Raw genomic sequence first — 26,822 nt, 5'->3', positions numbered from 1 at the left:
ATGAAAAGGTCTGGAGAAGCCATGGAGAACGTTCTGCTGCCTGTAACTTTGTTCACATTTTAATGTTATTGTAACATTTTTAATGTTTAATGATTTTTATGTAAAGTGTCTTTGAGTGTTTTGATAAGCACGATACAAATAAAATAAAATAAAATGTATTATTCAGCATGACTGGTGTGGTGGTGGGTCAGTGATGGTCTGTGGAGGCATATCCATGGAGGGACAAATGGGCCTCTACAGGCAGAACATCAACAACATTCTGACTGCCTTTAGATATCTGGATGAAATCCTTGGAGTCATTGTCAGACCCTACGCTGGTGCAGAGGTCCTGGGTTCGTTGAGTTCCTGGTGTATGACAATGACCAGTCTTATGTGGAAAGAGAATCCAGACAGTTCCTGGAGGATGAACGAACTGATACCATAAAACGGGCCCCCATCCAACACAACACCTTTGGAACGTTATGTTTTGGTCCATCTGACACCACCAGGGTGCTCCTCAGACTGTCCAGGAACCCAGTAATGGTCCAGATCTAAGAGGAGATACCTCAGGACACCTGTCATCTCATTCAGAGCCCAGATGTTGTCAGGCTGAATACAAGCAAGAGGAGGAAATAAAAACTACTGTGGACCATTCTGAGTTTCTGCCATGGAATTTCAGCAAACACACATTATTTTTCACTTTGTGTGTCACTTGGTGTCTTGAATTCAACCCTCTGCAGGTTGCTAGTTTTCATTTCCATCAAACAATGTGGCATCTTTTCATTCCTAACACATTATCCAGACCATATCGATGTAAATATACAGTTAGTTTTTTTCTCCCCATTGAAATTTTAAGTGCTTTCAAAGTGTTCCTTTAATTTTATGAGTAGTGTATTAAACACACACAGTGGGGTCCCACCAGCCAGAACGAAGATATATTTGTTGCTTCAAAATTAATACAAACTAATCAGCTGAAGAACGTCACTAGAAGCCAATGACTGATGTCCATGAATGTGAGAACTGTGTGGACTCCACCAGTGAAAGCATGTAACATAACAAAGAACGTATATCTCTGGGACTCGGCTGTACATCTACACATGTATATATCTATATATCTATGCATCTATACATCTACACATCTATAATCTATAATCTATAAATCTACACATCTATATATCTATACATCTACACATCTATAGATCTACACATCTATGTATCTATACATCTACACATCTATATATTTATACATCTATATATCTATACATCTACACACCTACACATCTATACATCTATATATCTACACATTGAGACATCTGTATATCTATGTATCTACAGGTCTACACATCTATACATCTACACATCTATGTATCTACATATCTACACATTGATGCATCTATATATCTATGTATCTACACATCCAGACAAATGACACATTAAAGGAAAACCCTCCTGACCACTACAGTGAGGTGTTCAGCAGCAGTCTAAGTCTCTGCTATGGCCTCCAGCAGACTTTAGAGCAGCTCATCATCCAATCGTGGAGAATCGCTGCCTTCACCTGGAGGCCCAACATGTCTACGTTCTGCTGGCTTTTCCTTTAATCTGTCTACACCGATGATCACTTTACTGTCTTGTCTTCATCAGACTAAGGATATCTGAAAGAAGAAATAGAGGAAAAAGCAGTTTCTTAAAGAGCTTACTTTGTTCTGATGATCTAGCCAGATCTCCCAGTTTAGCCTCAAAAATAAGAATCCAGAGAGCAGACTGAGACTCCATGTTTTACATGATTAGTGCTGAAACAGCTCTCTCTCTGTGTGTGTGTGTGTGTGTGTGTGTGTGGTCAGGTGCTGGCTTTACTTGTGGAGACCAAATGTCCCCACAACTGTAGAAAAACCGAAAACTATGTCACTTGTGGGGACCTCATTTGGGTCCCCACAAGTTTAAACAGTGTTTTCTTGGCCATGTTGTTGTTACTGAAAAAAGTAAAAGTGCAAAAACATTTCTTTAGGGTTAGACATTGTTTTGGTCTGGGTTAAGGTTAGAGGTTAGATATGGATGGGAGTCAATGGTATGTCCCCACAATGATAGGAAAACACAGTGTGTGCGCGTGTGTGTGGTGTGTGTGCGTGTGTGCGTGTGTGCGCGCGTGTGTGTGTGTGCGTGCGCGCGCGCGTGTGTGTGTGCGCGTGTGCGCGTGTGTGTGGTGTGTGTGCGTGTGTGCGTGTGTGTGTGCGCGTGTGTGTGTGTGCGTGTGTGCGCGCGCGTGTGTGTGTGTGCGTGTGCGCGTGTGTGTGGTGTGTGTGCGTGTGTGCGTGTGTGCGTGTGCGCGTGTGCGTGTGTGTGTGTGTGTGCGCGTGTGCGCGTGTGCGCGTGTGTGTGGTGTGTGTGCGTGTGTGCGTGTGTGCGTGTGTGTGTGTGTGTGTGTGTGTGTGTGTGTGTGTGTGTGTGTTCTTGTACTTGCTACATGGTGAGGACCATTTTCTGCATTTAACTATCAAAGTGAGGACATTTTTACAAAGTGAGGACATTTTGGCCGGTCCTCACTTTGAAACAGCCATGTTTGAGGTTGAAGACTTGTTTTTAGAGAACAGGTATGAATTGAGGTTTGGTTAGGGTTAGGGTAAGGATTAAGTTTAGGCAATCAGTTGTGACGGTTAAGGTTAGGGTAAGGCTCTAGGAAATGCATTACGCCTATGGATGTCCTCACTAAGATAGAAGTACAAACATGTGTGTGTGTGTGTGTGTGTGTGTGTGTGTGTGTGTGTGTGTGTGTGTGTGTGTGTGTGTGTGTGTGTGTGTGTGTGTGTGTGTGTGTGTGTGTTGCATACTGACCTGTTACCTCATCAGCGTCGGGATCAATGAGTCTCTCTGGACCGCAGTCTATGGCACTGTGAGTCCGACGCTGGATGGAGAACATACTCAATAATGAATAACCAATAATCAGCAATCAATAGATAGATAGACAGACAGACAGACAGGAGATCAGGTTTTCTGACCGGAGGTTTGTTAACAATCCAATAAGCTCTTTCCTGGCAGTCAAACACCACACGATCAGGCTTCTTCCTCTCCTTACCGGCCCTATTCACACACACACACAGAGGAAGTAGAAACTCTGAAAATGCTGACTGTATTTATGTTGTTTAGTGATTTTGCTGCTCTACACTTTAAATATACACATAGAGAAAAGAGAAAGTAGTTCACCTTATCAGATTATTTCCATCTACAGGTTCATTATATGGTCATCAGTGAATTTACAGTTTTTTTTTTCAATTGCTAACAAGCATCGGTCCAAACTGAAGTCTCATGTTCAAAACTCTTAACAGTCTGCATTTCCATCATGTATCTCAGCTGAACAGTTCATCTCATCCCCAAAACTGTTTCTCACCAACAAAACGCTTCATTCATGTCTCAAAATAAGCTCATTCAACCACAGCACTAGAAAATAGTCTCACTTTGGAAACAAACGCTGTCACTCTGAGCACACTGAACCACAAAATACCAACAACAGAGAGCATTACATGAAATACATTGTAACCTTTCAAGTTTGAATGATTTCTTTTTAGATAAATCAGTATTTTATTATAAAATAAGGTCTTTGCACTCTGATTGTTCTAAATTATTGTATTTTTTTGCAACAAGAATGAATCAGGAATGCAGCAGTTTACTTCAACATTTACGTATCTTCTCTGTGCCTTTGCATCGGTACTTTGGGACCTTACAAAAAATAAAAAGTTTACTGTAAACAAAAATAAAATGCAGAATCTCAGAATTCAGGGGCAGAATAGAAATCAAGAGATAAAATTCAAAAACCAACAACACATGTACACTGTATACTGTAACATTCACACCCTGTCGTCTGCATTTGGCCTCATGTTTCCATCCATTACATCTGATGTCTTCTCTGATGCATTGTGGGTAGAACCTTTCTGTCTCCTTCTATACAGTTTCTGATGAGGCCAAACACAGATCACCTGAATCGGTTTTACAGCTGACTACTACACTCAGCTGTGTTTGGAATTACATCATCTTTTTATTTATTTTTATTGTCAATACTTTAATATGGTTTTCCATAGATTTTAAATGTGGCTGCAGCAGAAATTCCTCATGTATTTCCCCCCATCATTCTGTTCTGATTGTGTTTTTTACAGTTTTGAACACAGTGTGTTAGCATTTGAACAATGTGCTGTAAAGGTCAAGTGTTCTGCAGGAGGTGAACTAGAAACTGAGAAAAGAGTTCATGAACTGTGGTGACTGTGGTCACTGAATGCATTTTGTGTGAAAGCAATGAAAGTGATTCACAGTTCAGTCGGCATTCTGTTTTGCAGACCGTTAAGAGTTTTGAACATGTGACTTCAGTTTCCACCAATGCGTGTTAGCAATCAAAAAAAACTGGAAACTGATCTATGGGGAGCTAAGAGAAACCTTAACTCTTATCAGATCAACGTGCAAACAGCAGAAGGATGTTCATCATCAAACATTCAAGGAAAGGAAAAGTAATGAAGACATGTTGGATTAGAATGAAAGATATGTAGACACAATGTCCTTAGTTGTATTCTACCTACCTTCCCTTCTTCCTCCTCTACTATTCTTTATGTTATCTTCACTGTCAACTGTCAAACTAAGCTAAAAATGCTCTTCAGAAAGAAGAAAAAGGCAAAGATTCAGGACCCAGCTGTAATACTTTCACCTACTTGTATTGTTCAGTCGCCTGCATCACAATAAAGTCCCACTTGTGGTTGAGCCATTCATGGAGATGGTTGTAATGGGCCTGTTCAAAACACAAATCCAGCATCAAGGTGTGAAATCACTCTGCAGATGTTTAAAGGAGAAGCTGATGGTACAGGAAGTAGACACCAAAGATCTCCAACAGATGCGTCCTTCCAGTAGGAAGCTTTAGGTTTTGTGCTGGTAAAAGGGAGTGCAACCAGCTGTTAAATCAAATGATCATAATCATAAAACAAGTAATGACCACATGTATGAGTGTTTAGGTGACGGCGCCCTCAAGTGACGATGGTGTTTAAGGTGGAAGTCAGGGTGGGTAAACGGGTTGACAAAGATAAGAGTGACTGCTGGTCTGTAGTTTTAGATCAATCCTCAGTATTCTATCAATCTATCTGTCTATCTATCTGTCTATCTATCTATCTAAATAAATCAGCTGATTGAGCTGTTCTGAATAATTGAGCCACACAGGAACTACTGTGAAGTTAAATGATGATGAAGGCTGATCAGAAGCTGACTGGACAGGTTTGTGTGGAAATAATGGCCGACTTATTTTTGATGCGTCTTCCAGCACACACATGTTAACATGGGAATAAATTTAAAAATAAAACTTGGAGAGGGAGTCTTTAAGTTCACGTACACCCGTGTGAAGAGGAACACTTAAAGAATCTTTTTCTAGATACTCCTAACTTCAACCTGCTTTGGTCATTTCAGCATCATTGTTGTCCTCCAGCGCTGTTGTTTTTAACGTTTAGTCCTATTCAGAAGGAAAGGAGTCCATCTGGTACACGTGTTCATATGCACACGGAAAGAACAAACACTACTATACGTCTACATGTACCTGTTCATAGGGTTCCAGCATGCCCTTCTTGCGGATGTTCCTCTTTGCCAGGTAAATGGCTAAAATTACAGCAGTAGAAATCATTAGGAAAGCTTATATAAGAATAATGAAACCTTCAATGCAGAAAATACGAGGATCAGTTTCACATTTCAATGCCAACTCTGGATGTAGAAATACATAGAATCCAGGAGCCATGTTGTCTTGTTTACATGTTTTCTCTTGTGTATATGTAGAAGGCTGGATTCTGTTAAGAGTCAGGTCTTCCTGTTTACATCATCTGAGATCTGGCCTCCCAGAATGCTTCAGTGCATCCACCTAAAGGATTTTTAGAGAAGGCCTTTGCTTGTAGGCATTTAGGCTTTGCATCCTTTTTGGAATGTGAACAAAAATCTGCAAATTCTTTCTTCTAAAAGAAATTGTTCTAAATTGTGAGCCTTGTGATTCAGCAGGTTTTACAGTAAAATGTGGGACTGATGTACTCACCATAATCAGAGTCTTCTGCAAACCATTTCTGTGTTGGCCAGAAGTACGGAGTCTAAAGGACAGAACAGAGATCAGCGTTCCTTCAGACGGGAGAAAAAGTCTCTAGGAAAGTTCATTTTTATACGTAGTTCTTCAGAAACAGCAGATAGTGTCTGAAGGAAAGGTCATGTGTTTTTGTTTGTTTGTTTGTTTGTTTGTTATTGTATTTCAAAGCTTTAAATTGTAAAAGGAACAGTGTTCACATGTCCTGGGAACTTCATGAAGGAAAATGATGGATGTAAAGCAGGAAACACTAAAAGTTGTATCATCCAGGTGGTGAACTGTCAGTAGGTGCTTCAGCTTAGCATTATTTAAGGAAAAAATCAGTGCGACCATTCCTGAATGCTCTGAAATGCTCCAGCTGACAGCAGCCGTGAGTCCAATCACTGACAGCAGAGAAGAACTAAGGGCTCAGCATTACCTGGAAGCGGTAGAGGCTGGAGTCGTTGCACATGACCAGCTTCTTGTGGTTCTGCAGAGGGTAGATGTAGCCGTAAGCCACCAACATGGTGCTGAAGGTCTGAGCCTCTGGAGCAAAATGAAGAGGAGTTAATATCTGAAACTCCGTCTGCTCCATCATTTCTTCTATAACTGCCATTGTGTTTCAGTAACAGCCTTTAAAGTCCATAGATTCTACCTTCTGGAGTGGTCTTCATCTTGTTGGCAATCCATGCAATGATGTCCTTCCCTGTATGGAGACACGGAGAAGATCTGAAGCACTGAGGTTACAATAAGCACAGTTCATCAAAACTACTAGTTTCATGGTGGATCAGTTTCCACCAGAGTCTGTTAAACTTTAACAAGCCTTAAACAAACAGCTTGTTATTCCTCAGACCAGGAAATCAATCATAGCTTCTCTTTAGTCAATCACATCTTTTGTCTTGGGCTCTTTTTTTGAAACCACTGCCTTTTGGTGTAATAAAATCATTTCTTCTCAGCTAATTTAAGTACTCCTTCATCTCAGCTCTGTTGGTTTTGCAGATGAAACTACTTCAGGGTTGAATAGAGGTCCCTCTAACTACTACACCCTTAAGCTTAGTCATCTGTAGAAGCGTCTGGATGATCCAGAATCCTTCCATGCGTAAAGACGACATATTCAGCAGGGTTAGATTATCTGATTAGTGTATTAATTCATGTATTGGACTGATGATGGGGGATGCAGACCACATGGATACTGTAAGTTTTAATTAATTAAATAATTCAGAAGAACAACCTGACAATGAAAATGAGATGAGCTTCAGCAGAGAATGTTAACTAATAGAAAGAAGTTGATTGCAGTCTATGCTTTGTGTATATATTTATTTACTGATCAGCTGAATTCTGTGATATATAAGCTTCTTGTTGTTTTCCAATGAGAAACACTAGTTTTAAGACATACACTTGTTTTATGGAATGTAAAATATAACTAGATGAATTATATAAATAACAAGAAAATATGCCAAAATCATAAATTCTATAAAGAAGATGAAGGTTTCCTCTGACTGAAGGAAGTCTAATTGTTCAGAAGTCTAAGAGGAAAGGAGGTTTCTTCTCTCCATCTGTTTCCTCACCAAACATTTTTCTAATGAGATTTTGGTCTCCATCTTTAGTTAAAAGGCTTTTTGAAAACACTGTGGTGTTCCTTTTGTGAATTAGGATCCCTTTTAGGGTAAAACAGACAATAAACAGGGCATGTTTTACCTAATGACAGGTAGCTAGAGTGTCCTTCAGCTCTCACTGAGATCCACTTCTTACTCTTCAAGTCTAAAAGACAGCTATAGCCAGATGCAAACTGGAGTCTTCAGAACATAAGTCCACAAACCAGCAGGTAGCATCACGTTTGCTAATTCCCTCCTTTATACACGAAAAGTCAAGTGGAATTCAAAGAACGCAGGTTTTGAGTGTTTATTGTTACCACTTTGTATGGACCAATCACGGCCTTAGAGAGTTCGTATCTGATCCACAGTCGGTTGGTGAAACGATGGAGGACAAAACAACCAGAACAGTTTAATAACCAGAAGTTTTAGTGAGTCATTTATTAAAGTGGAACGGTTCTACTCAGTGGACATGGACTCATCCAACCATGGCCCTCACAGGTCTTAGACCAGATTAAAGAGCCACTTTGGCTCCTAAAGCACCGTCCAAATCTCATTGGATTGTAGGCTGCCTTATTTAGCCTCTGTTAGCAGCTTAGGCAGCCAGCGTCTTCACAGTCTCTGCTTCAGATAATTCAAGTGAAGGAACACAGACCGATGCTCAACTTTGGTCTTCAATCTCAGAAGTGACCACCAGACTGGATCTAAACCCAAACATGAACCAAAAGGAACAGGCCAGATAAAAGCTTTCTAAGTAATCACTTAGGTTCAAGTTAGAGCCAGAGAATGAACCAAAAGGAGGAGATTTATGTCTTTTGTTTTTATTAGTGTACAGTTCTGTGGTAGTTCTGTGATATTTTTTATATAAACAGCTCTTGAAGCAAATAATACTCAGAAAATCACTGTAAAGATACTGCTAAAAAATGACCGTAATGTAAAAATCAAAAAGGAAAATACAATCAAAAGAATATATCTATGCTGATTAATAAACTGCTATATTTACATATCTTTCAGAGACATGTTGGTGTCGTCTGAAACACCAGAATACAGTGAATGTAACTTAAAACTGTAGATCCTATACAGCTCAGAAGGTAGAAACAGGAGAAGTGATGCTAATCAATGAGTTTCCATGTCCTCAGATAGCAGCTGCTGTCCACACTGGGTTCATGTTCTGATGCTGGTGGCATGGAAACAATGGAATATCTATAGTGTGTGTGTGTGTGTGTGTGTGTGTGTGTGTGTGTGTGTGTGTGTGTGTGTGTGTGTGTGTGTTTCTCACCAGTGAGGACATGTGGGATTGTAGTGACGTTGAGTTTCTGCTCTGAGCCTTTAACTCCACTTTTCTGGTCCTGCATCTCCACCACTATGGCCTCCAGCTGGACAAGAAGCAATAGATGAGAAACTAAAGAACAACGAGGACACTAACAGTAGGTAATATACAGCAGCAGTGTGTACAGAGCTCTAATCAGTCAATTAACGTGGTACCAGGCAGCCAAGCTACAGTGAAACACATCAGACTATCCCATAATAATAACACATGGACAGAAGTTTCAGAGTTGAAATTATAGAGTTTGGATGTCTCCTGTCAGACAATGCACTGGTCCAGAGATAACCCCTGAGCCCATTCTGAGCTGCTGAAAGTAGTTCACTGTCTGTGGAGTCATTTTAGGAGCTCTGATTAGTGCTATGACTCCTTCTATACTTCCTGATTAGTGGTACTATGACTCCTTCAGCTCTGATTAGTGCTATGACTCATTCTAGACCTCCTGATTAGTGGTACTATGACTCCTTCAGCTCTGATTAGTGGTACTATGACTCCTTCTAGACCTCCTAATTAGTGGAACTATGACTCCTTCTAGACCTCCTAATTAGTGGAACTATGACTCCTTCTAGATCTCCTGATTAGTGGTGCTATGACTCCTTCTAGATCTCCTGATTAGTGGTGCTATGACTCCTTCTAGATCTCCTGATTAGTGGTGCTATGACTCCTTCTAGACCTCCTAATTAGTGGAACTATGACTCCTTCTAGACCTCCTGATTAGTGGAACTATGACTCCTTCTAGATCTCCTGATTAGTGGTGCAATGACTCCTTCTAGATCTCCTGATTAGTGGTGCTATGACTCCTTCTTGACCTCCTAATTAGTGGAACTATGACTCCTTCTAGACCTCCTAATTAGTGGAACTATGACTCCTTCTAGATCTCCTGATTAGTGGAACTATGACTCCTTCTAGACCTCCTAATTAGTGAACTATGACTCCTTCTTGACCTCCTAATTAGTGGAACTATGACTCCTTCTAGACCTCCTAATTAGTGGAACTATGACTCCTTCTAGATCTCCTGATTAGTGGAACTATGACTCCTTCTAGACCTCCTAATTAGTGAACTATGACTCCTTCTAGACCTCCTAATTAGTGGAACTATGACTCCTTCTGGATCTCCTGATTAGTGGAACTATGACTCCTTCTAGATCTCCTGATTAGTGGAACTATGACTCCTTCTAGACCTCCTGATTAGTGAACTATGACTCCTTCTAGACCTCCTAATTAGTGGAACTATGACTCCTTCTAGATCTCCTGATTAGTGGTGCTATGACTCCTTCTAGATCTCCTGATTAGTGGTGCTATGACTCCTTCAGCTCTGATTAGTGGTGCTATGACTCCTTCTAGATCTCCTGATTAGTAGTACTGTGACTCATTCTGTACCTCTTGATAACTGCTACTATGACTCCTTCTGTACCTGCAGCTCTGATCACAGGTGTTTTCATGTTTGTACTACTGAGTTTCTTCTCTGAGGTCTGTATGTTAAAGTCTTTCTGCCCATCAGAGGAAATATTTGACTCTTCAATAAAGGAAAAAAGCAGCAATTGAGAGCTTGTTTAATTTCAATTCCTGAACAGTGAAGTGATGCTGACAGGTGTGTACTCATTACTTCTGTTTACTGTATATTAGTATGCCAGCGACTGGACAGAACAACAGCAGCACCAGGAGCTTCATGTCTCAGGACAGAGGCCGGGTAAACTGTTCTGTCGGCTTCTTTGTGCTGTGAAATCATACTTCTACTAGTTGGTCTCATGTTTATTTCTGTTGTCTCTGGGCCTCCTCAGAGGACATGAAGCTGATCCTCTGATCAACAGTAAGGGGGTTGTCTTGTTGAACACTTTCAGCTGCAGCAGAGAGCAGCAGAGCTAATTGGTTTTATCAAGGACTTACAGATAATCTGTTATAATCCTCTGCTCTGCTGCTGGCAAACAAATCAGAGGTGAATACTTTGCATGTACTTATTCAGGTCTGCCTCTATCCAGCAGGAAAATAACCTTTAATGTGCTGGAAGATAAAGTCTAATAACTGATCAGGGTCTTTTGTGTTTGTCTAGGTTTTTTTTTTACATTTTGTCTTCTTTTTTAACGCAATATAAGCAAATCCTCTCCAGAACTTTACTGTAGAATAAGTTCACATCAATTGAAACGTCTGTTGTGTTTACACTGGATTCAGGATCATCAATCGAAAAGTAAAATATGCTGCAGTGCTGGTCACAAACACTACTACTACTACTGTTAATACTACTATGAATGTTACTATAACTACTACTGTTAATACTCTTCCTAGTACTACTATAACTACTGTCAATTCTACTAGTAGTACTACTTTAACTATTAATGTTAATAATGCTAGTAGTACTACTACTATAACTAGTAATATTCATACTACTACTAGTACTACTATAACTACTACTGTTCTCCACCCACCTTTTTGAGGCAGTGCATCCGGGGTCGGAAGTGCTGAACCCGGTCCGGACGGGCGGTTCTGATGGTCATATTTGCAGATGGATGAAAACTGAATCAGATGTTTAAAAAAAAAAATCCTGGTGTGAAATATCCCAGATATACAAGGACTAGCTGTTGGTAGACCAGAGTCCCGCACTGAACATGAACATTCTCCTGTAAGACGGATAGAAAGGATGGATTTATCCTCCAATCAGCTGCTGGAAGCGTCTCCAGTTGTCCAGTTAGAAACCTGCTGTAGATGCTGTAGATCAGGGGTCACCAACCTTTTTGAAACCGAGGGCTACTTCCTGGGTGCTGATTAAGGCAAAGAGCAATCAGTTTGATACACACTGCTGAAATAGCCAATTTGCTCAATTTAGCTTTAATTATACATTATTATTAATAATCAATGGTATTTAGCTATGTGAAGACACTGATCATGTTAATGATTTCTCACAAAAATATCAACAATAAGATAGGAAATAAATTAATATCAATATGCAACACTTTATTTCTATATTTTCAAGTTCCAGTGTTTCTCAAATTGAACATTTTCAAATGATCACTTCCATTCATCCAGTCCAGTAGTGTCAGAAGTTCTTCTTTTGTGGAGAAATCATCAAACACCATCCTGATAAAGACCATCAGCTGCGCTGTACTGCTGCTGTCCACCGACTCATCACACTGGATACTGAACCACCTGCACCTCGCCAGATCACGGTCCAACTGGTCGGCCAAGTTCACGGACATCGCCGACACTCGTCTTACCATTGTAGATGCACCCAGCTGAACATCAGAGAGAGTGGAGATTACATCGGTTCCGTACTTCTCGTCTTCAAGCACAGTTTTAGCAATTATTGTTTCTTTGACAACCGCCCCATCTGAAAATGCCTTCTTTTTCTTAATCAAGAATTGTGTAGCTCTTAATGAGGCTTCGGTTGCTTTTTGGGAGCTTTTCGCCGGCCTCTTGAAAGACGATTGCTGTTTGCTCAAAGCTGCCTTTAAATCGCGAGCTTTTTCTGCTCGTAGTGCGCTGCCCAGTGGTTAGTTAGCATGGTAGCTTGTATGGCTAGTTGTGAAATGTCTCTCCACATTGTGCCGCTTTGCCGTCGCTACAGTCGCCCCGCAAATGAGACACACGCAGGCTCCTTTCACAATGGTAAAAAAATAACTCTACCTCCCATTCATCGTGAAAGCGATCGGTTTTCTTTCTTTTTACTGCCATCTTTTTTAGGGTCAACCATCATGTTTTTGCTGCTCTACAAACGCTACGTTTTGGGCCTGTGCACAATACTGACCCTTGATCAATAGATGATTCATTTATACTAATCATTTTAAAAAATTAAATTATATATTGTCATTTCCAGTCCACATGTGTGATTTAAACAAGAATAGCAAAAATAAACTAAACTAAAATAAATAGATGCAGCTCACTGATAAGTGCGGTTATTTGAGCTAATTTTAGAACAGGCCTGCATGCGACTGACGTGGTCAGGGCAACAGGATGCCCGCGGGCACTGTGTAGATGCCGTAGAAGATGTCTGGATGCTGGAGAGTCTCAACCTCTGGGAACTTCACAGATGGTCTGAATAATTACACAAAAATACAATTAGTTCATTCAAACATATTTAAAGGTCCAACACCAGGAGAAAACGGTTCCAGGAACATAAAGAACATCTCAGACAGAGAGTTGGTCTCGGATTGAGAGAGTCCAGCTGGTACTGGGCCACTGGTTCTGTTCAGTGAGATGATCCAGATCCTGGTCTCCTCTGTAGGTGTCACGAATCAGGGCTGAACCCGTGCAGAGAACCACACGACCGAGGCAGAGACAGATTTCAACAGGTTTTATTGAGGGAAGGAGTGAGGGAGTACCGGGGGGGGAGTCAGACCTGACAGGGGTGCGTGGGGAGAGGTCCGGGGGTCCTGGTAGGGAGATCCGGGGTTCCAGGCTGGAAGGTCTGGGGTTCCGGTCAGGGAGGTCCGACCAGGGATCACGAGGCAGGAGGGAGCCAAGGCGGGGAACCAGAGAGGGACAAGGTTTGGCGGGCAGAGCAGGTGGGGGTCTGGGCAGCTGGAGCTCTAAACAGAAGAAAGCAGAAACAGAGTTATTCTTTGTCTTTTCCAGAACACAGAGCGAACCAGCATGGCTAGACAGAAACTGACTGTGCAGTTAAGTTTGACAATCTGGCAGCAAGTGGAAGGAAGAGCCGGCCTTTATTGCGGAGGAGTGTAATCAGTGGATGACCTACAGCTGCCTGCATCCTGGGGAGCGAGCTAATCACCTGAGTGAAGGCAGCCGTGAGGCTGCACTCCACCCGGTGCAGCGCTGAGGAGAGAGGGACAACAGAGGGAGAGAGGGGTAATAGAAGGAGAGAGGTGCAAGAGAGGGAGAGAAAGGAGGGAGACAGAGAGAGCACACGAGGGGGAGCGAAAAGGGGGGAGACAGATGGGAAAGGGGTATTTGGGATGCCAGATGTGGAGGATGGGGGTGAGGAGGGAGCTCTGACAGTAAGGTTTTTTTTTTGTTTTTTTTTTTATTTTCTTTTTATTAGATTTTTGCATTTAAGTACAACAAATAAACATATAAAACAGGAATACCCTCCCCAACAACAAGTGCTGCAGCAAAACAGGTACACAATAAAAAAGGAGAAATAGAAAAAAAAACACAAAACAAAACAATAAATAAAAATAAATAAATAAAAAGAAAAAACAAAACAAAAATGAAGACACGTGGTACAGGGAATAACTGTCATGACAGGGTAAAATCAGATATTAGTATTTGTTAGTGAACGAGTCAGAGTCTCTGTAAAAAAGTATGCAAGGGTTTCCAGAGTTTCCAAAAGTTGTCCAGTTAATGGTTAAGTTCGTGAGTCAGTTTCTCCAGTGGAAGCAAGGCTGATATCTGGGAAATCCACATATCAACGGTGGGAATCTGCGGCGCAGACCAGCATAGCAAAATACACTTTTTTGCTAGACATAAAAGTGTTACTAAAAGGGCTCTGGTGTCAGCATCAAATTGCTTGTCTGGAGAGTAATTTAGCAAATAGAATGAGGGAGATTGTGCAAACTGTTTTGACAGTAAGATTTAATGGAGGAGGTGGTTCTGAAACACAAGCTGATCATTTTATGGATCATTATAATAAAACAACCACTCTGAGTAAAATCTGATGGGATTGATCCGGTTCTGAAAGGACAGAACAGAGGTCCACATCAGAACCAGAACCAGGAAGATGGTCTGCTGTTTGGTTTTTACTCTAATAATTTAACTGGGACATAAATGATGAATGATCAGAATTCTTATTATTACCAACCCTCCACATCAGAGCAGACCGGTACCAGACTAGTACTGCTACTGGTACAGTCAGAGATTCTGACCAGAGGTAGACTCTGACCAGTTTAGAATTCTATAGATGGAAAACAGTTAATTGATCTACAGACTGGATAGTCTATGGTACTGGTTCTGGTTTTGGTTCTGACTGGATTCTGTCTGGTTCTGGTTCTGACTGGATTCTGTCTGGTTCTGGTTCTGACCCAAACACTGAGGGTGCTTTCACACATACGCCTTTTGGTCCGCTTAAAGCGGACTGGAGTCCGCAACACCAGCAAGTACGGTTTGTTTGGGCTGGTGTGAAAGCAGACAGATTTTTTTGGTTCGGACTAAAGAACCGGACCGAGACCACCTCCTCCCTCTTCACATGCTGCACCAATCAGCGTTCACCTACGTCATCTAAAACACCTTATTTTGTGAACCTTCGGGAGGTGGTCTCGGTCCGGTTCTATGTGAACTCCAGTTCGGTTCGCTCCTGGTGAGAACACAAACCTGTCTCCATTCGGACCGGCTTGATGACGCAGCAGACTTTTTGGTCTACGGGAGCTTCCGTAGCAACCTGCACAGGGAATTATGGGATAACGATAACGTCTTGCAATGCATCTTCTCCGTGCCAAAAACGGCTGTGTAATGTTCTCGTACCGAATGCGAGCTTCACGCTGGAACAACAGCAGTATTTGTGCTTGCTGCATAAAGCAATGATACGAATATATGGCAACAAGAACGAACAGGAGAGCATAGTTCATTGTTTACGAATAAACCTCGATCCATGGAATAAACACAGCCTGTTGCTTTCTTCCAAGATTTTTCCCTCTTCACATGCTGCGCCAATCAGCGTTCACCTACGTCATCTATAACACCTTATTTTGTGAACAGCGCCGCCAAACGACTGGGGGAGATATAACATTCATCGTAGTTGGTTCAACTGCGAAAACACTGGTGTGAATGCGAACCGAACTAGTTGAAAATAGCAACATTTGGGTCCAAACGAACCACTCTAACAGGTGTGAAAGCACCCTGAAGCTCACCAGCATCTGTACCACTCAATGCTGCATTTATGAATATTGGAAATTGTATTCTTCTTTGAAGCACTGAAGCCTGTTAATGTGAAAATGACTGAAGTTTATTGAAGTCTGACCAGAACCGAACCACAGAACCGAACCACAGAAACAAACTATTTTTTAGAATATAGAATGCAGTGATGGCAGTTCGGATCCATTAAGTATGTCTGGTTCTGAACTCGTTAGGGTACATTTAGTTTCTGAACCAACATTATTTCAGGTAAACTCTGGCTCGGTTCTGGGTGGACGCACTGAGATGTTTGGTTCTGGACGGACTGAGGTGTTCCACCAGTGAAAGTGGTGGAGGTCGTTGTTCCTGCGGCCCCTGAACGCAGCAGGCAGCGGGCATGCGGAGCGCGTCCCCGTGTGTGATGAAGCTGTTGTAAAGATGGCGGACTTCCTGCCGTCCCGCTCCGTGCTGTCGGTGTTTTTCCCGAACTGTCTGCTGACCAGCGGGGAGGCCGAGCAGCTACGGAAGTCCCGGGAGATCGATAAGTGCATCAACCGGGACAAGACGTACGTGAAGCGGCTGGTTAAGATCCTCCTGCTCGGAGCGGGAGAGAGCGGAAAGTCCACCTTCCTGAAGCAGATGCGGATCATCCACGGACAGGACTTCGACCAGAAGGCCAAGGAGGACTTCAGAGCCACGATCTTCAGCAACGTTATTAAAGGTGAGACTGGACCGGGACCAGGACCGGGGACCGGGACCGGGCGGGTTTAGACCGTGAAGTTGTTCCAGGGTTCGGTTCTGTTCGGTCAGTAGCCGCTAAGCTAACGGCTGCAGCTCCACAAAGAGTCCGGAGAAACGCCCATGTTGTTTATATGTTGTTTACATGTTGTTTAAACGTTGTTTATGCTGGTCTGGGCCGGAGTCGGTACTGGAGGCTCCCAGTCTGTGTTTCTGAGGACCTGCTGTAGAACCGGACCGGTTCTGATCTTAGAACAGGAAGCAGCAGAACCCTGGAGGTCCACATGGTTCTGGATGCTCATAGGCTTCATTAATGAGTACACATAACAGAACCAACATGTATGGAACGCCATGTCAGGGTCTCCATGGGGCCCTGAGGTTCTGCTGGTTCTGGTTCCAGATCAGAGGTCATTTTAAATAATTTTTTTTTGATGTTGGAAGTTTTTGGTTTGTCTGCAGGACAAATTCAATACGGAAGAATTTAGGAGTTTAAAGTTAATGAATCAGTGGAGGCCTGGTCCGGCTTCGTTTGACTGATTTAAGTCATTAATCCAGATTAATTCAGATTTATTTGGTCAAACTAATGAGTATTTCTGCCTCCAATGGGACATCACCGTTAAATCAGAACCAGTTTTGGATCCACGTCTTCCTTTCTGAGCCTGAATAGTGTCTCTATCCATCATGTTCTATAGATGAGGTCCTGCTGGTTCCTAGAGGTCCACTGCAGCAGTTCTATTGTTTCTTTTTTCTTTTATTTTTACAGTCATTAATATTCTTAAATCCACTGTCAGACCTGGAAGTTCTGGACTTAAATTCTGTCCTAATCTGTAGTTATAGTTGAGGAGAGGAGGGTCGTTCAGAGGAACGCCAACAACAGGACCCGAGATTCTCCAGTAGAACGTTGGACTGGAACTGGAGTTTCATGTTTAATCACTGGTCTGTTTCAACGGAGTCACAGAGCAGAAGTTAGTCAACACCAGTAGACTGGATTCAGGACTCACCTGCTTCAGGACTCACCTGGACAGGTCCATCACAGGTCTGACGCCTACAGACTCATTCAGAGTTGCACCTGGTTTAGAACCACAGTTAACCTGGAGCTGGAGAACCGGGTCAGAACCAGCAGAAAGACCAGAACCAGATTCTAACTGGACTCTAGCTGTGAGGCACCAGAGAAAACCACTGATCACCGAGCCACCCAGTTCTTCACTTTTTTCGTGGTCCGTGTGTCTTCTGTTCCCTCTGCATTAGGAGGAACGTTCTCAGAAAGTTCTGATGATCCACAGATGATGTTATGGTGGGAATCAAGCAGCAGATGTTGGTCTGTGGAGGTTTAGACTCCAACAGACATCAGTGTTCCCCAAACCGAACCCTTTACGGTCATTCCGTATGAAATCAACAGATTTTAGGAAAATTCTCCACCTGATCCTCTCAGATTTTTCCAAATTTTTACATACTTATGGAACATTATGTATGATGGAAAATCCAAAATTTCAAGGCTTAGTTGTAAAGAGTTCCAAAGTTATGAACATTTGAAGTAGGCAGGAGGTACCCTAAAATTGCGACCAAAATTAAGACTTGAAATTTTTGGCTATTTTCAGCCTTCTATAACTTCTGAACAAAAAGAGCTAGAGGTCTGAAATTTTCAGGATCGTTTCACGGGAATCCATAGTCCTTGGAAACGTGAAAATATTTACTTAACCCATTAAGCTTCAGTGTACCACCGGCGGTACACCTACTAATTTGCATAGGAATTTCAGGAATGTCCGACGGCTGCAAACGCGATTATACAAACACTATACGCCGATGGAAAGCTTAGATTCTCATGAATCCGCCGGTATAAACCACTTTCAGATGTGATTACCACAGCGGGTGAGAAAAACACATTTGTCCGACAAAAACGAATATTCATCCATCCGTTCTCTGTACACGGCTTCAACGCACACAGCGCGACTCACATTTCCGGGTTTATTATTACACACAGAAAAAAAGATTCCATAAAAAACGGCCATAATCCAACCTTTTACATCAGATGACACAAGCCAATAAACTATTTTGTCCAAAACATGTCCTGAAGTCGGTATAAAATCCCCGAATTGGTCATTTTCAAGGAAATGCACCTCGCGATGCCCGTCCAATATTCCCTGTATTTTTTGTATTTTTTTTAATTTAAAAATAGAATATTAGCGATTTTTTTGTACTGAAAATGGCTGGAATTGACTGAAGCTTAAAGGGTTAAAATTTATAATTGCATGTTACAGAGAATGACAAAGCTGAGATTTTGGGGACCACTTGATGAAATGATATGGAATGACCCTTTACTGAGTTTATCTGGTTGTTATTTACTGAGTTTATTCTGGTTGTTTTTATTTACTGAGTTTACTGACTTTATTATGAGCTTTGGAGGCCTCCTGATGAGAGCTGAGATGTCTACAGAACCTTAAAGAGAAGGTTCTTTTCTGAGCTGCTGATGGACAATCGACACAAACAGAATCCAGGGAGGTTCTGGAGGTGAGCAGGGAAGAGTTCGCTCAGCTCCAGAGGACGTTTCTGACGTGGTTCGTCCTGATGCTGGAGCAGCTTCAGCTGAAAGGAAACTGTTAGCGGTTTAAAGATGTCTGAGCTCACTGGGAGGATCTGACTGATGGAACGTGTTGAACATCATTGGATTCTGAAGTTTGTTGGAATCATTTTGTTGTTCAGACACATTTTAATGAAAATGTTCCTCTTGGCGTAATTTAGAACCACAGAATGTTTTCCATTTATTAGACAGGATGATGGGTTAGAGTTAGCCATAGGGTTAGGTTTAGCCATAGGGCAAGGGTTAGCTATAGGGTTAGCCTTATGGCTAGGATTAGCTTTAGGGCTAGGGTCAGGAATAGGGCTAGGATTAGTTTTAGGGCTAGAGTTAGCTATAAGGTTAGCTATAGAGTTAGCATAGGGTTAGGTTAGCCAAAGGGCTCGGGCTAGGGTTAGCCATAGGGCCGAGGTTAGCTATAGGGCTGTGATTAGCTATAGAGTTAGCCATAGGGCCAGGGCTAGCTATAGAGTTAGCCATCGGGCTAGGGTTAGCCATAGGGCCAGGGTTAGCTGTAGAGTTAGCCATAGGGCTAGGGTTAGCCATAGGGCCAGGGTTAGCTGTAGAATTAGCCATAGGGCCAGGGTTAGCTGTAGAATTAGCCATAGGGCTAGGGTTAGCCATAGGGCTAGGATTAGCCATAGGATAAGCAGCACATCTGGTGACCTCAATACGTAATGCACTAAAATGAATGTAGTTTATGAAACACATGTCTGAACTTCTAACCTGACTCACCTGAAGAAGAGAACACATCATTAGATCCTGATCTTCTACGCTGGATATCATTTCTGGACCGGATTAACCTACTGGCAGGTCTGAGAGGCTCGCTGTGTCTTGTAGGTGGCTTGCAAACACGTGACTTTAGCGGTGGCATTCACTTCCGGTTAATGAAGTGGTGGTCAGGCCAACCAAAATGACTGCCGCAGAGCAAGGAAAACGCGACTCTTTTTCGGAGTATTTTCGTACTTTAGATTCTAATTCTCAAACTCGATACATCGAAAAACTCAAATTTTGTGATGACATAGATCCGTATGCGTTATCCACGAAGGATTTGACCTACGAGTTGGAAAAATATCCACCAGTTCAGTTCCCTGACATCTCAAACTATCTGGTGCTACAAACAAGCTTTTGCACTGCTAAACAAATGAAGGCTTGGAAAAGCACAGATTCATACAATTTCTTTGTCTGTGGATGGGTTAAAGAAGTCTGAGTTAAGATCCTGAAAGACAAATCCTGCATCATAAAAAGCCGTGTAAGTAACGATTTATGTAAACTTGTACTTGCTAGGTGTGTTAGCTCGGTGGATGCTAAAACGTGTTTCTGCTGTTCTTTTCAGGTGAAGCATTCACAATGTTTAGAAAAAACACCAACTCATACCTGGTTGTTGATAAAAGAAGATGGAGAAATAATAACCGCACACTGCGACTGCATGGCAGGGTAAATAATCCTTCAATGTGACAGTAAACAAGCTAAAAACAGCGAACGTTAGCTTGTTAAGTGGGTAGTTAGTGTTACCAATCTTTAAAGAATGGGTCTTAAAACCAACCCAGAAAGGCTCTAAGCATGCATATCATAATAATTCACTAACCTTTAATGAAGTGATCACCACAGACTCTGGCATTCTTTGACTCCACTCCCTTCAAACTTAAGGAAATGTTAGCGAGCCATTTTTCTCTGCGTCTTTAAAACTAAATCCTTAGTGCGAGACCCTTTTTTAATCTCTTCACGAGGAACCCTGAAGTATCCTTTATCAATTTCGTGATTTGATCGATTAGAACGACCTAAAACAACACACGCAAAAGGCATTTTTGACCGATGAGTGAACGTTAGCCACGCTCGCTGCAGTCAACAAGCAGCTCCGCTGACCACCACTTCATGATATGCATAGGTAATGAGGCGGATGTGACGTCATTTGCAAGCCACCTATACATTGCCAAAATAATTTCATCTATCAGAACCAGAAACTGTAAAAACAGAAACCGTTCTCATGTTTTCACATTTCCGACGGTCCTTGAATGTGTGGTTCTGTCCAGGAAGGAATCCAAATGTGTGCTTACCATTCTGACTTATAAATGATAACATTACTTTTCTTATTTAAAAATCAGACCGAAATCAACTGTTTGGACCTCGTCCTGTAGAACCAAGAAATGTTCTGTCTCTTTGGAACAACTGAGAAACTGACGATCTCATTGAAACCAGAAATATCCCAACAAGACTTTATGGTTTCAGAGGTGAAGAACAGAACAGTAACCTACAGAGAATATACCTGCAGAGAACACAGAGGAGTTTCATGCTGATGAATTCCCTTTGTGGCACATTTGTCAGAAACATTGACTAGAACTTAGGACTCGATGTTCACCAGCGGTCGTCTCCAAGCTGCTGCTCTGCACCACCATATAATGATTTTCAAAGATTAGCAAACTCATATAAGGTAAAGATGGTGTGAATTTATCTGCTTTCATAGAATTTGAAGCCAGACCCAAAGTGAGAACACCTGAAAACTAAAATAACCCTTACAGAAGGAGTTCTGTTCCAGTCATCCCCTGGAACCCATCATGGTGCTCATGTAGAACTTCACCAGACAAACGGAACCTTTTGACTTTGTTGGAGGTTTGTTGGGGTTTCTTTTAGAGTCGCGCTACAGGCTGACAGCAGTGAATAAAGTTTACATCCACTGACACCAACCGTGTAAATCATTAAGTGTTGGTTTCCAATGAATCCTAGAACTCACAATGATGGAACCATTCATGTTTTGGTTCTTTCATAGATTTATCAGATGTCTTCTGGAAATATGACAGAATCTGCTGCATCATAAACATACAAACAGGAATGCAGATTTTTGGTTAGATGTCTTTTTTCTGTTTTCCCATCAGTTTGGTTCTTATTGTTTTCATCCAAAAGGTTCTGGTTTATCTCCATTCCCTCCACTGTCCTGTAAGGAAACGAGCTGATTCAGATCCCATCACATCCAGAGGAGGAAGTGTTTGTCTGAACAGGTCTCTGGTTCCTGATCTTCCTGTAGATCATGGACTGTAATGGAATCACAGTTAATCAGTTAATGGACTAGACTGCACGTTTCAATAATTGATCATGTTTTTGTTTATGAATGCATAAAATTGTGTGTGTCTTTTCATACATAAAGATGATGTGTTTTTCTAAATATCTTTGGGTTTTCAGCCGTTCGTTGGATGTTTGAATCTGAATTCATCCATTTCTGTCATTTTGAAGACCAAGTCATTTCTTTAAAAACGCTCTGCAGGTTAATCAGTAACTAGACCCACCAGGAATCTGCAGAGAAAAAGTGTTGATTCCACAGAGAGCAATTCTTGATTCCGCGGCTTGAAAGTTAATTTTCCGCGGGCATTAAAAAAATCTAAAATAAAGCAATAATGAAGGAATAATTCTCTTAAGAAAATTATTTGCAATACCCGTTAAGAAGACTGGGGGGAACCTTTGATTTGTTCCGTGTTTCTTGTCCTAATTGAGCGCTGAACATTGTGTTCATTTTTTCTATCCATGTCAGAGTGTGTGCATCTATCCAGGACCGACCCAGCCAGTTATATCCGTGCGTAACGGTAACTGACTTTATCAGTAAGTCACTTCACTTAAATGTTCTGCAATCATTTAGTTAATAAGTGTTGCAAATTTTAAGTTACTTGCTGTTGTTTGGACGGAGTTTTCACCGTTAATTGGTTACATGTGAGTGTGCTTCTCCGTTAGCGGAGGCTGTGCTAAAAATAGCTCATGCCCGAGTGTTGCTGCATGTTAATTATCTGCAAGTGGATCGTTATTATACTGTATGTTTCCGGTAAACATAAAAGAAAGTGAACGTCAAGATTCTCTTTGTCCCTTTTGGGAAGGTTTATTTGCATTACTTAAAGTGCAAAACGGGTGAAAACTACATGTAAAATGTACCGTTCTGCACCTCACCCTATATTCCGCGGACAGCTTTGATTTCCGTGGAGAGCTTTGAAATCTGTGTTAAATTCCGCAATCGCGGATTCCAGGAGGGACTAAGTAATGGTTGCAACCAGTAATTGTAATCCACAGACAGATAATCTGAACTAGACCAGAATTCTGACCGGTTTGTTCCCCTCCAGGTATCCGAGTGTTGGTGGATGCTCGTGAGAAGCTGCATATCTCCTGGGGGAACCCATCCAACCAGCGACACGGAGACACCATGATGGCGTTCGACACCCGTTCAGCGATGGCTCATGGTCACGGTATGGTGGAGCCCAAAGTCTTTCAGCACTACCTGCCGTCCATCCGGGCGCTGTGGGCCGACCAGGGCATCCAGAGCGCCTATGATCGCCGCAGGGAGTTCCAGCTGGTGAGTAAAACCACAGATCCAAACACTTGGCTGTACAGGACTGATCTCACAGCCTGTTGTGACTCTGAGGATTCTTAATGTGTCAGTGTGAGCTGTACAGCAGAATCCAGCGTTTAGCTGCTGTTAGGATCCCCATTAGAACAATCAGCTGACCACATCCACTAATCATTCCTTTATGGGCTATTCTGACATTACATCTGCTCAGTTTCCTTTTTTCTTCCAATCACCACACAGTTTATCCACCAACACATGTCTGTTTATTACCGAGGTCCTGAAACGTTCTCCTTAGATCACTGCTGTCCTCTCCTGGAGGTCTGAGGTTGATGCATCAGGCTGCATGTTGTTTATGGACCAGGACCCGTTGGTGTTCCTTGGTGTCCACACTGAGCTCCGTATCTTCTGGTGCTGCATCTGAGTTTGTGTAGAAGTTTTGAGGGTTGAGGGCAGTGGTGGGATGGTCAGGACTGGGCGATAAATTGATTTTATCGATTAATTCGGCTTTGTACTTAATGTCAATTTGTTTCAATGAAAATTGATTTTCTCCTCAACATACACCACCAACGCCTGCCTGCTGGGCTCCCATAGTTCAGAGTTTATCAGGTTAAAATCAGGCCTAATTAATCAGATGTTCAGAAGTCAGTAATGAAGGACGCCCTGGTTCCTACTGTTTCTACCTGTTATATAAATATACACACGTGGACAACATTGTTGGTACCCCTCAGTTAAAGAAGGAAAAACCCACAATTCTCACTGAAATCACTTGAAACTCACAAAAGTAACAATAAATAAAAATGTATTGAAAATTAAATAATCAAAAACAGCCATCACTTTTGAATTGTTGATTAACATAATTATTTAAAAAAACAAACTAATGAAACAGGCCTGGACAAAAATGATGGTACCTCTATAAAAGATTGAAAACTATTTGACCAGAGTGACATGATTAACTCAGGTGTGTCATTTAATTGACATCACAGGTGTTTCCAAACTCATAATCAGTCAGTCTGCCTATTTAAAGGGAGACAAGTAGTCACCCTGCTGTTTGGTGAAAAGGTGTGTACCACACTGAACATGGACAACAGAAAGCGAAGGAGAGAATTGTCCCAGGACATCCGAAAAAAAATGATAGACAAACATCTTAAAGGTAAAGGCTATAAGACCATCTCTAAACAGCTTGAAGTTCCTGTGACAACAGTGGCTCATATTATTCAGAAGTTCAAGACCCACGGGACAGTAGCCAACCTCCCTGGACGTGGCCGCAAGAGGAAAATTGATGACAAATTGAAGAGACGGATCGTTGGAATTGTATCCAAAGAGCCCAGAGCAACCTCCAAAGAAATTAAAGGTGAAGTCCAAGGCCAAGGTACATCAGTGTCAGATCGCACCATTCGTCGTTGTTTGAGCCAAAGTGGACTTCATGGGAGACGACCAAGGAGGACACCACTGCTGAAAAAAACTCATAAAAAAGCGAGATTGGAATTTGCAAAAATGCATGTTGACAAGCCACAAAGCTTCTGGGAGAATGTCCTTTGGACAGATGAGACCAAACTGGAGCTTTTTGGTAAGGGACATCAACTCTATGTTCATAGACTCAAAAACCAAGCATATGAAGAAAAGAAATTAATAATTTTTATGGGTCAAAAGGTTTTGATCATGAACATGTTTCAGGTACAGGTTTTTAAATGGCCAAATGCATAAATACATGGGAATGTGTCTTCACCCCTGACTGCCTGTTTTTACCAAAAGAACATTAAATTTGGATCTGAAAGTTTAGCAAAATGATATAGACTCACACTTTGTGATGATATTTATGTTCAGGACTTAAACTTAAACATTTCACATTGTTGGGGGGGGGGGGGTCTTATTTATGTTTTTAAATACTTTAATTGCAGCATGAAGCAAACCAGCCTGCAAGACTCCATTTTTTCCGCTATCACTGACACAGAAATTTGTGGCTTTTTGTGGCTCATTGTTATTCTGATGAGTGAGCCACAGTGGCTCTTCATTTCAAATTCCTAGTGCAAGCATAGCATCTGAATAATTTACAGTGCGATTAGTGGATGGTGATTGATTGATTTGTGGATGGTGGATGTAGGGCTGCAACCACGAATCGATAATAATCAATTATTAAAAGCGTTGGCAATGAATTTCGTTATCGATTTGTTGTGTCGTGCGATTCACGCGTCACTCGCCATGCCACGGTGCTGTCTACTTCACCTGCAGAGCGAGTTGAACAGAGCGAGGTGGAGGCAGACTGTTGGAGGTGTTTTCAAAGGAAGAGTAAATTCAACAAATGAAACATGACTGACACGGAGAAAGCAGTTTGACCAAATTCCTCCAAAGTGTGGGAGCATTTCACGCTCCACAAAACAAAAAACATGCTGCATGTCCACTACATGTGATTTCCTCGCATGACAACGCAAAATTGCAGGAACAGCGGACAGTCACGAGCGGGCCATGACATAGTCATGAGACGGTGCTTTCAGCTTGACGGTCCAGCAGATGAGTCTGATAAACAGAGCAGCTTGGCCGCAAACTTTCTCTTTTATTTCGAAAACACTTCAGGGAAAAGTATTTCTGAAAGCATTTGAGGAGAGAAATAATCTGCAGCAGCTGAACTTGTCCTTGTTTTAGTTCACCGAACGCTGGTTTAGATGTTTGAGGACAGTTTCATGATGTGTGGGATCTCCACACGCTGTATGGAATTTGCATAAAGTAGAAGTCGAGTCTACTTTATGCAAATGAGCTCCAGGTAAACACACCGGATCGCAGCTGGAAACGCACCGCAACCGGACCAGCATGCCAGATGTAGTGTTTCATCCAGTGGACACACACTTTAAGTCACCACATTATCCTTCCTTTGTTCCTTTTTAAAGTGAGGAAACATAATGTCAGTCTCTCTGGTAGCTCTTCTGATGCTGCCGTTAGCTTGTTAGCTGATTAATGACAGTGATAGAGCTTGTGACTGTGAGAGATGCATTTTATTTCACTTTAATCAGCTTCACCATGGTTTAAACATTCATTATAAATAAACGTAACTTGCACACTATGGTGGTAATAATTTGAAGATTAAGCCTCAAGTTTTAATTTTCTGACAGTCAGAGTGAAGACACTGGTCTGTGTTGGAGTGAGGCAGGATGAATCACATTAACAGGTTTCATGATAGAAAGACATCATGTCCACCACAGAAAGCAGCTGTTTGACTGAGAGCATCCTCAGCATGACGTCACTGACATGAGGCCTCTGATGATGGTTGAAGACAAAGGCTTCACTACAATCATCTTATTTGGTCTGTCAGTCCAAATCTCCTATTTCTAAATAAAGAGGCGGAAATTAAGAATGATTTTTTTTTTTTATCCGATTCATCAATTCATGGAAAAAATAATCGACCGATTAATCGATTATTAAAATAATCGTTAGTTGCAGCCCGAGGTAGATGGTGA

General features: G+C 41.9%; 2 protein-coding genes across 3 annotated transcripts in view; one reads left to right on the top strand and one right to left on the bottom strand.

Moving 5' to 3' along the window:
• Positions 1 to 16,167, bottom strand: part of rgs9a (regulator of G protein signaling 9a) — a 35,347-nt gene extending 19,180 nt beyond the window's left edge. Inside the window, exons 1-11 of one of the 2 annotated variants that reach the window (XM_051940923.1) lie at positions 15,368 to 16,167; positions 15,218 to 15,284; positions 11,380 to 13,476; positions 8,912 to 9,008; positions 6,696 to 6,746; positions 6,480 to 6,586; positions 6,020 to 6,071; positions 5,537 to 5,595; positions 4,668 to 4,744; positions 2,973 to 3,054; positions 2,816 to 2,878 (exon numbers count right to left, since the gene is read on the bottom strand). In XM_051940923.1, coding sequence (XP_051796883.1) covers positions 2,816 to 2,878; positions 2,973 to 3,054; positions 4,668 to 4,744; positions 5,537 to 5,595; positions 6,020 to 6,071; positions 6,480 to 6,586; positions 6,696 to 6,746; positions 8,912 to 9,008; positions 11,380 to 11,448 — 657 coding nt within the window. In that variant the 5' untranslated portion in view covers positions 11,449 to 13,476; positions 15,218 to 15,284; positions 15,368 to 16,167. Of the gene's footprint in view, positions 1 to 2,815; positions 2,879 to 2,972; positions 3,055 to 4,667; positions 4,745 to 5,536; positions 5,596 to 6,019; positions 6,072 to 6,479; positions 6,587 to 6,695; positions 6,747 to 8,911; positions 9,009 to 11,379; positions 13,477 to 15,217 lie in introns of both variants that reach the window. The other variant, XM_051940922.1, reaches the window with a different exon arrangement.
• The window catches only part of gna13b (guanine nucleotide binding protein (G protein), alpha 13b), a 27,136-nt gene continuing 16,444 nt past the window's right edge, over positions 16,131 to 26,822 (top strand). The window contains 2 exon segments of the mRNA XM_022210078.2: positions 16,131 to 16,457; positions 23,150 to 23,379. Of these exon segments, the coding sequence (XP_022065770.2) occupies positions 16,175 to 16,457; positions 23,150 to 23,379 (513 nt within the window). The 5' untranslated portion in view covers positions 16,131 to 16,174.

The sequence above is a fragment of the Acanthochromis polyacanthus genome, chromosome 21 (assembly GCF_021347895.1).
Source record: "Acanthochromis polyacanthus isolate Apoly-LR-REF ecotype Palm Island chromosome 21, KAUST_Apoly_ChrSc, whole genome shotgun sequence".
NCBI classification, from domain to species: Eukaryota; Metazoa; Chordata; class Actinopteri; family Pomacentridae; genus Acanthochromis; species Acanthochromis polyacanthus.
The sequence above is the reverse complement of the archived record's forward strand: the minus strand, read 5'-3'. Positions and strand labels throughout refer to the sequence as shown.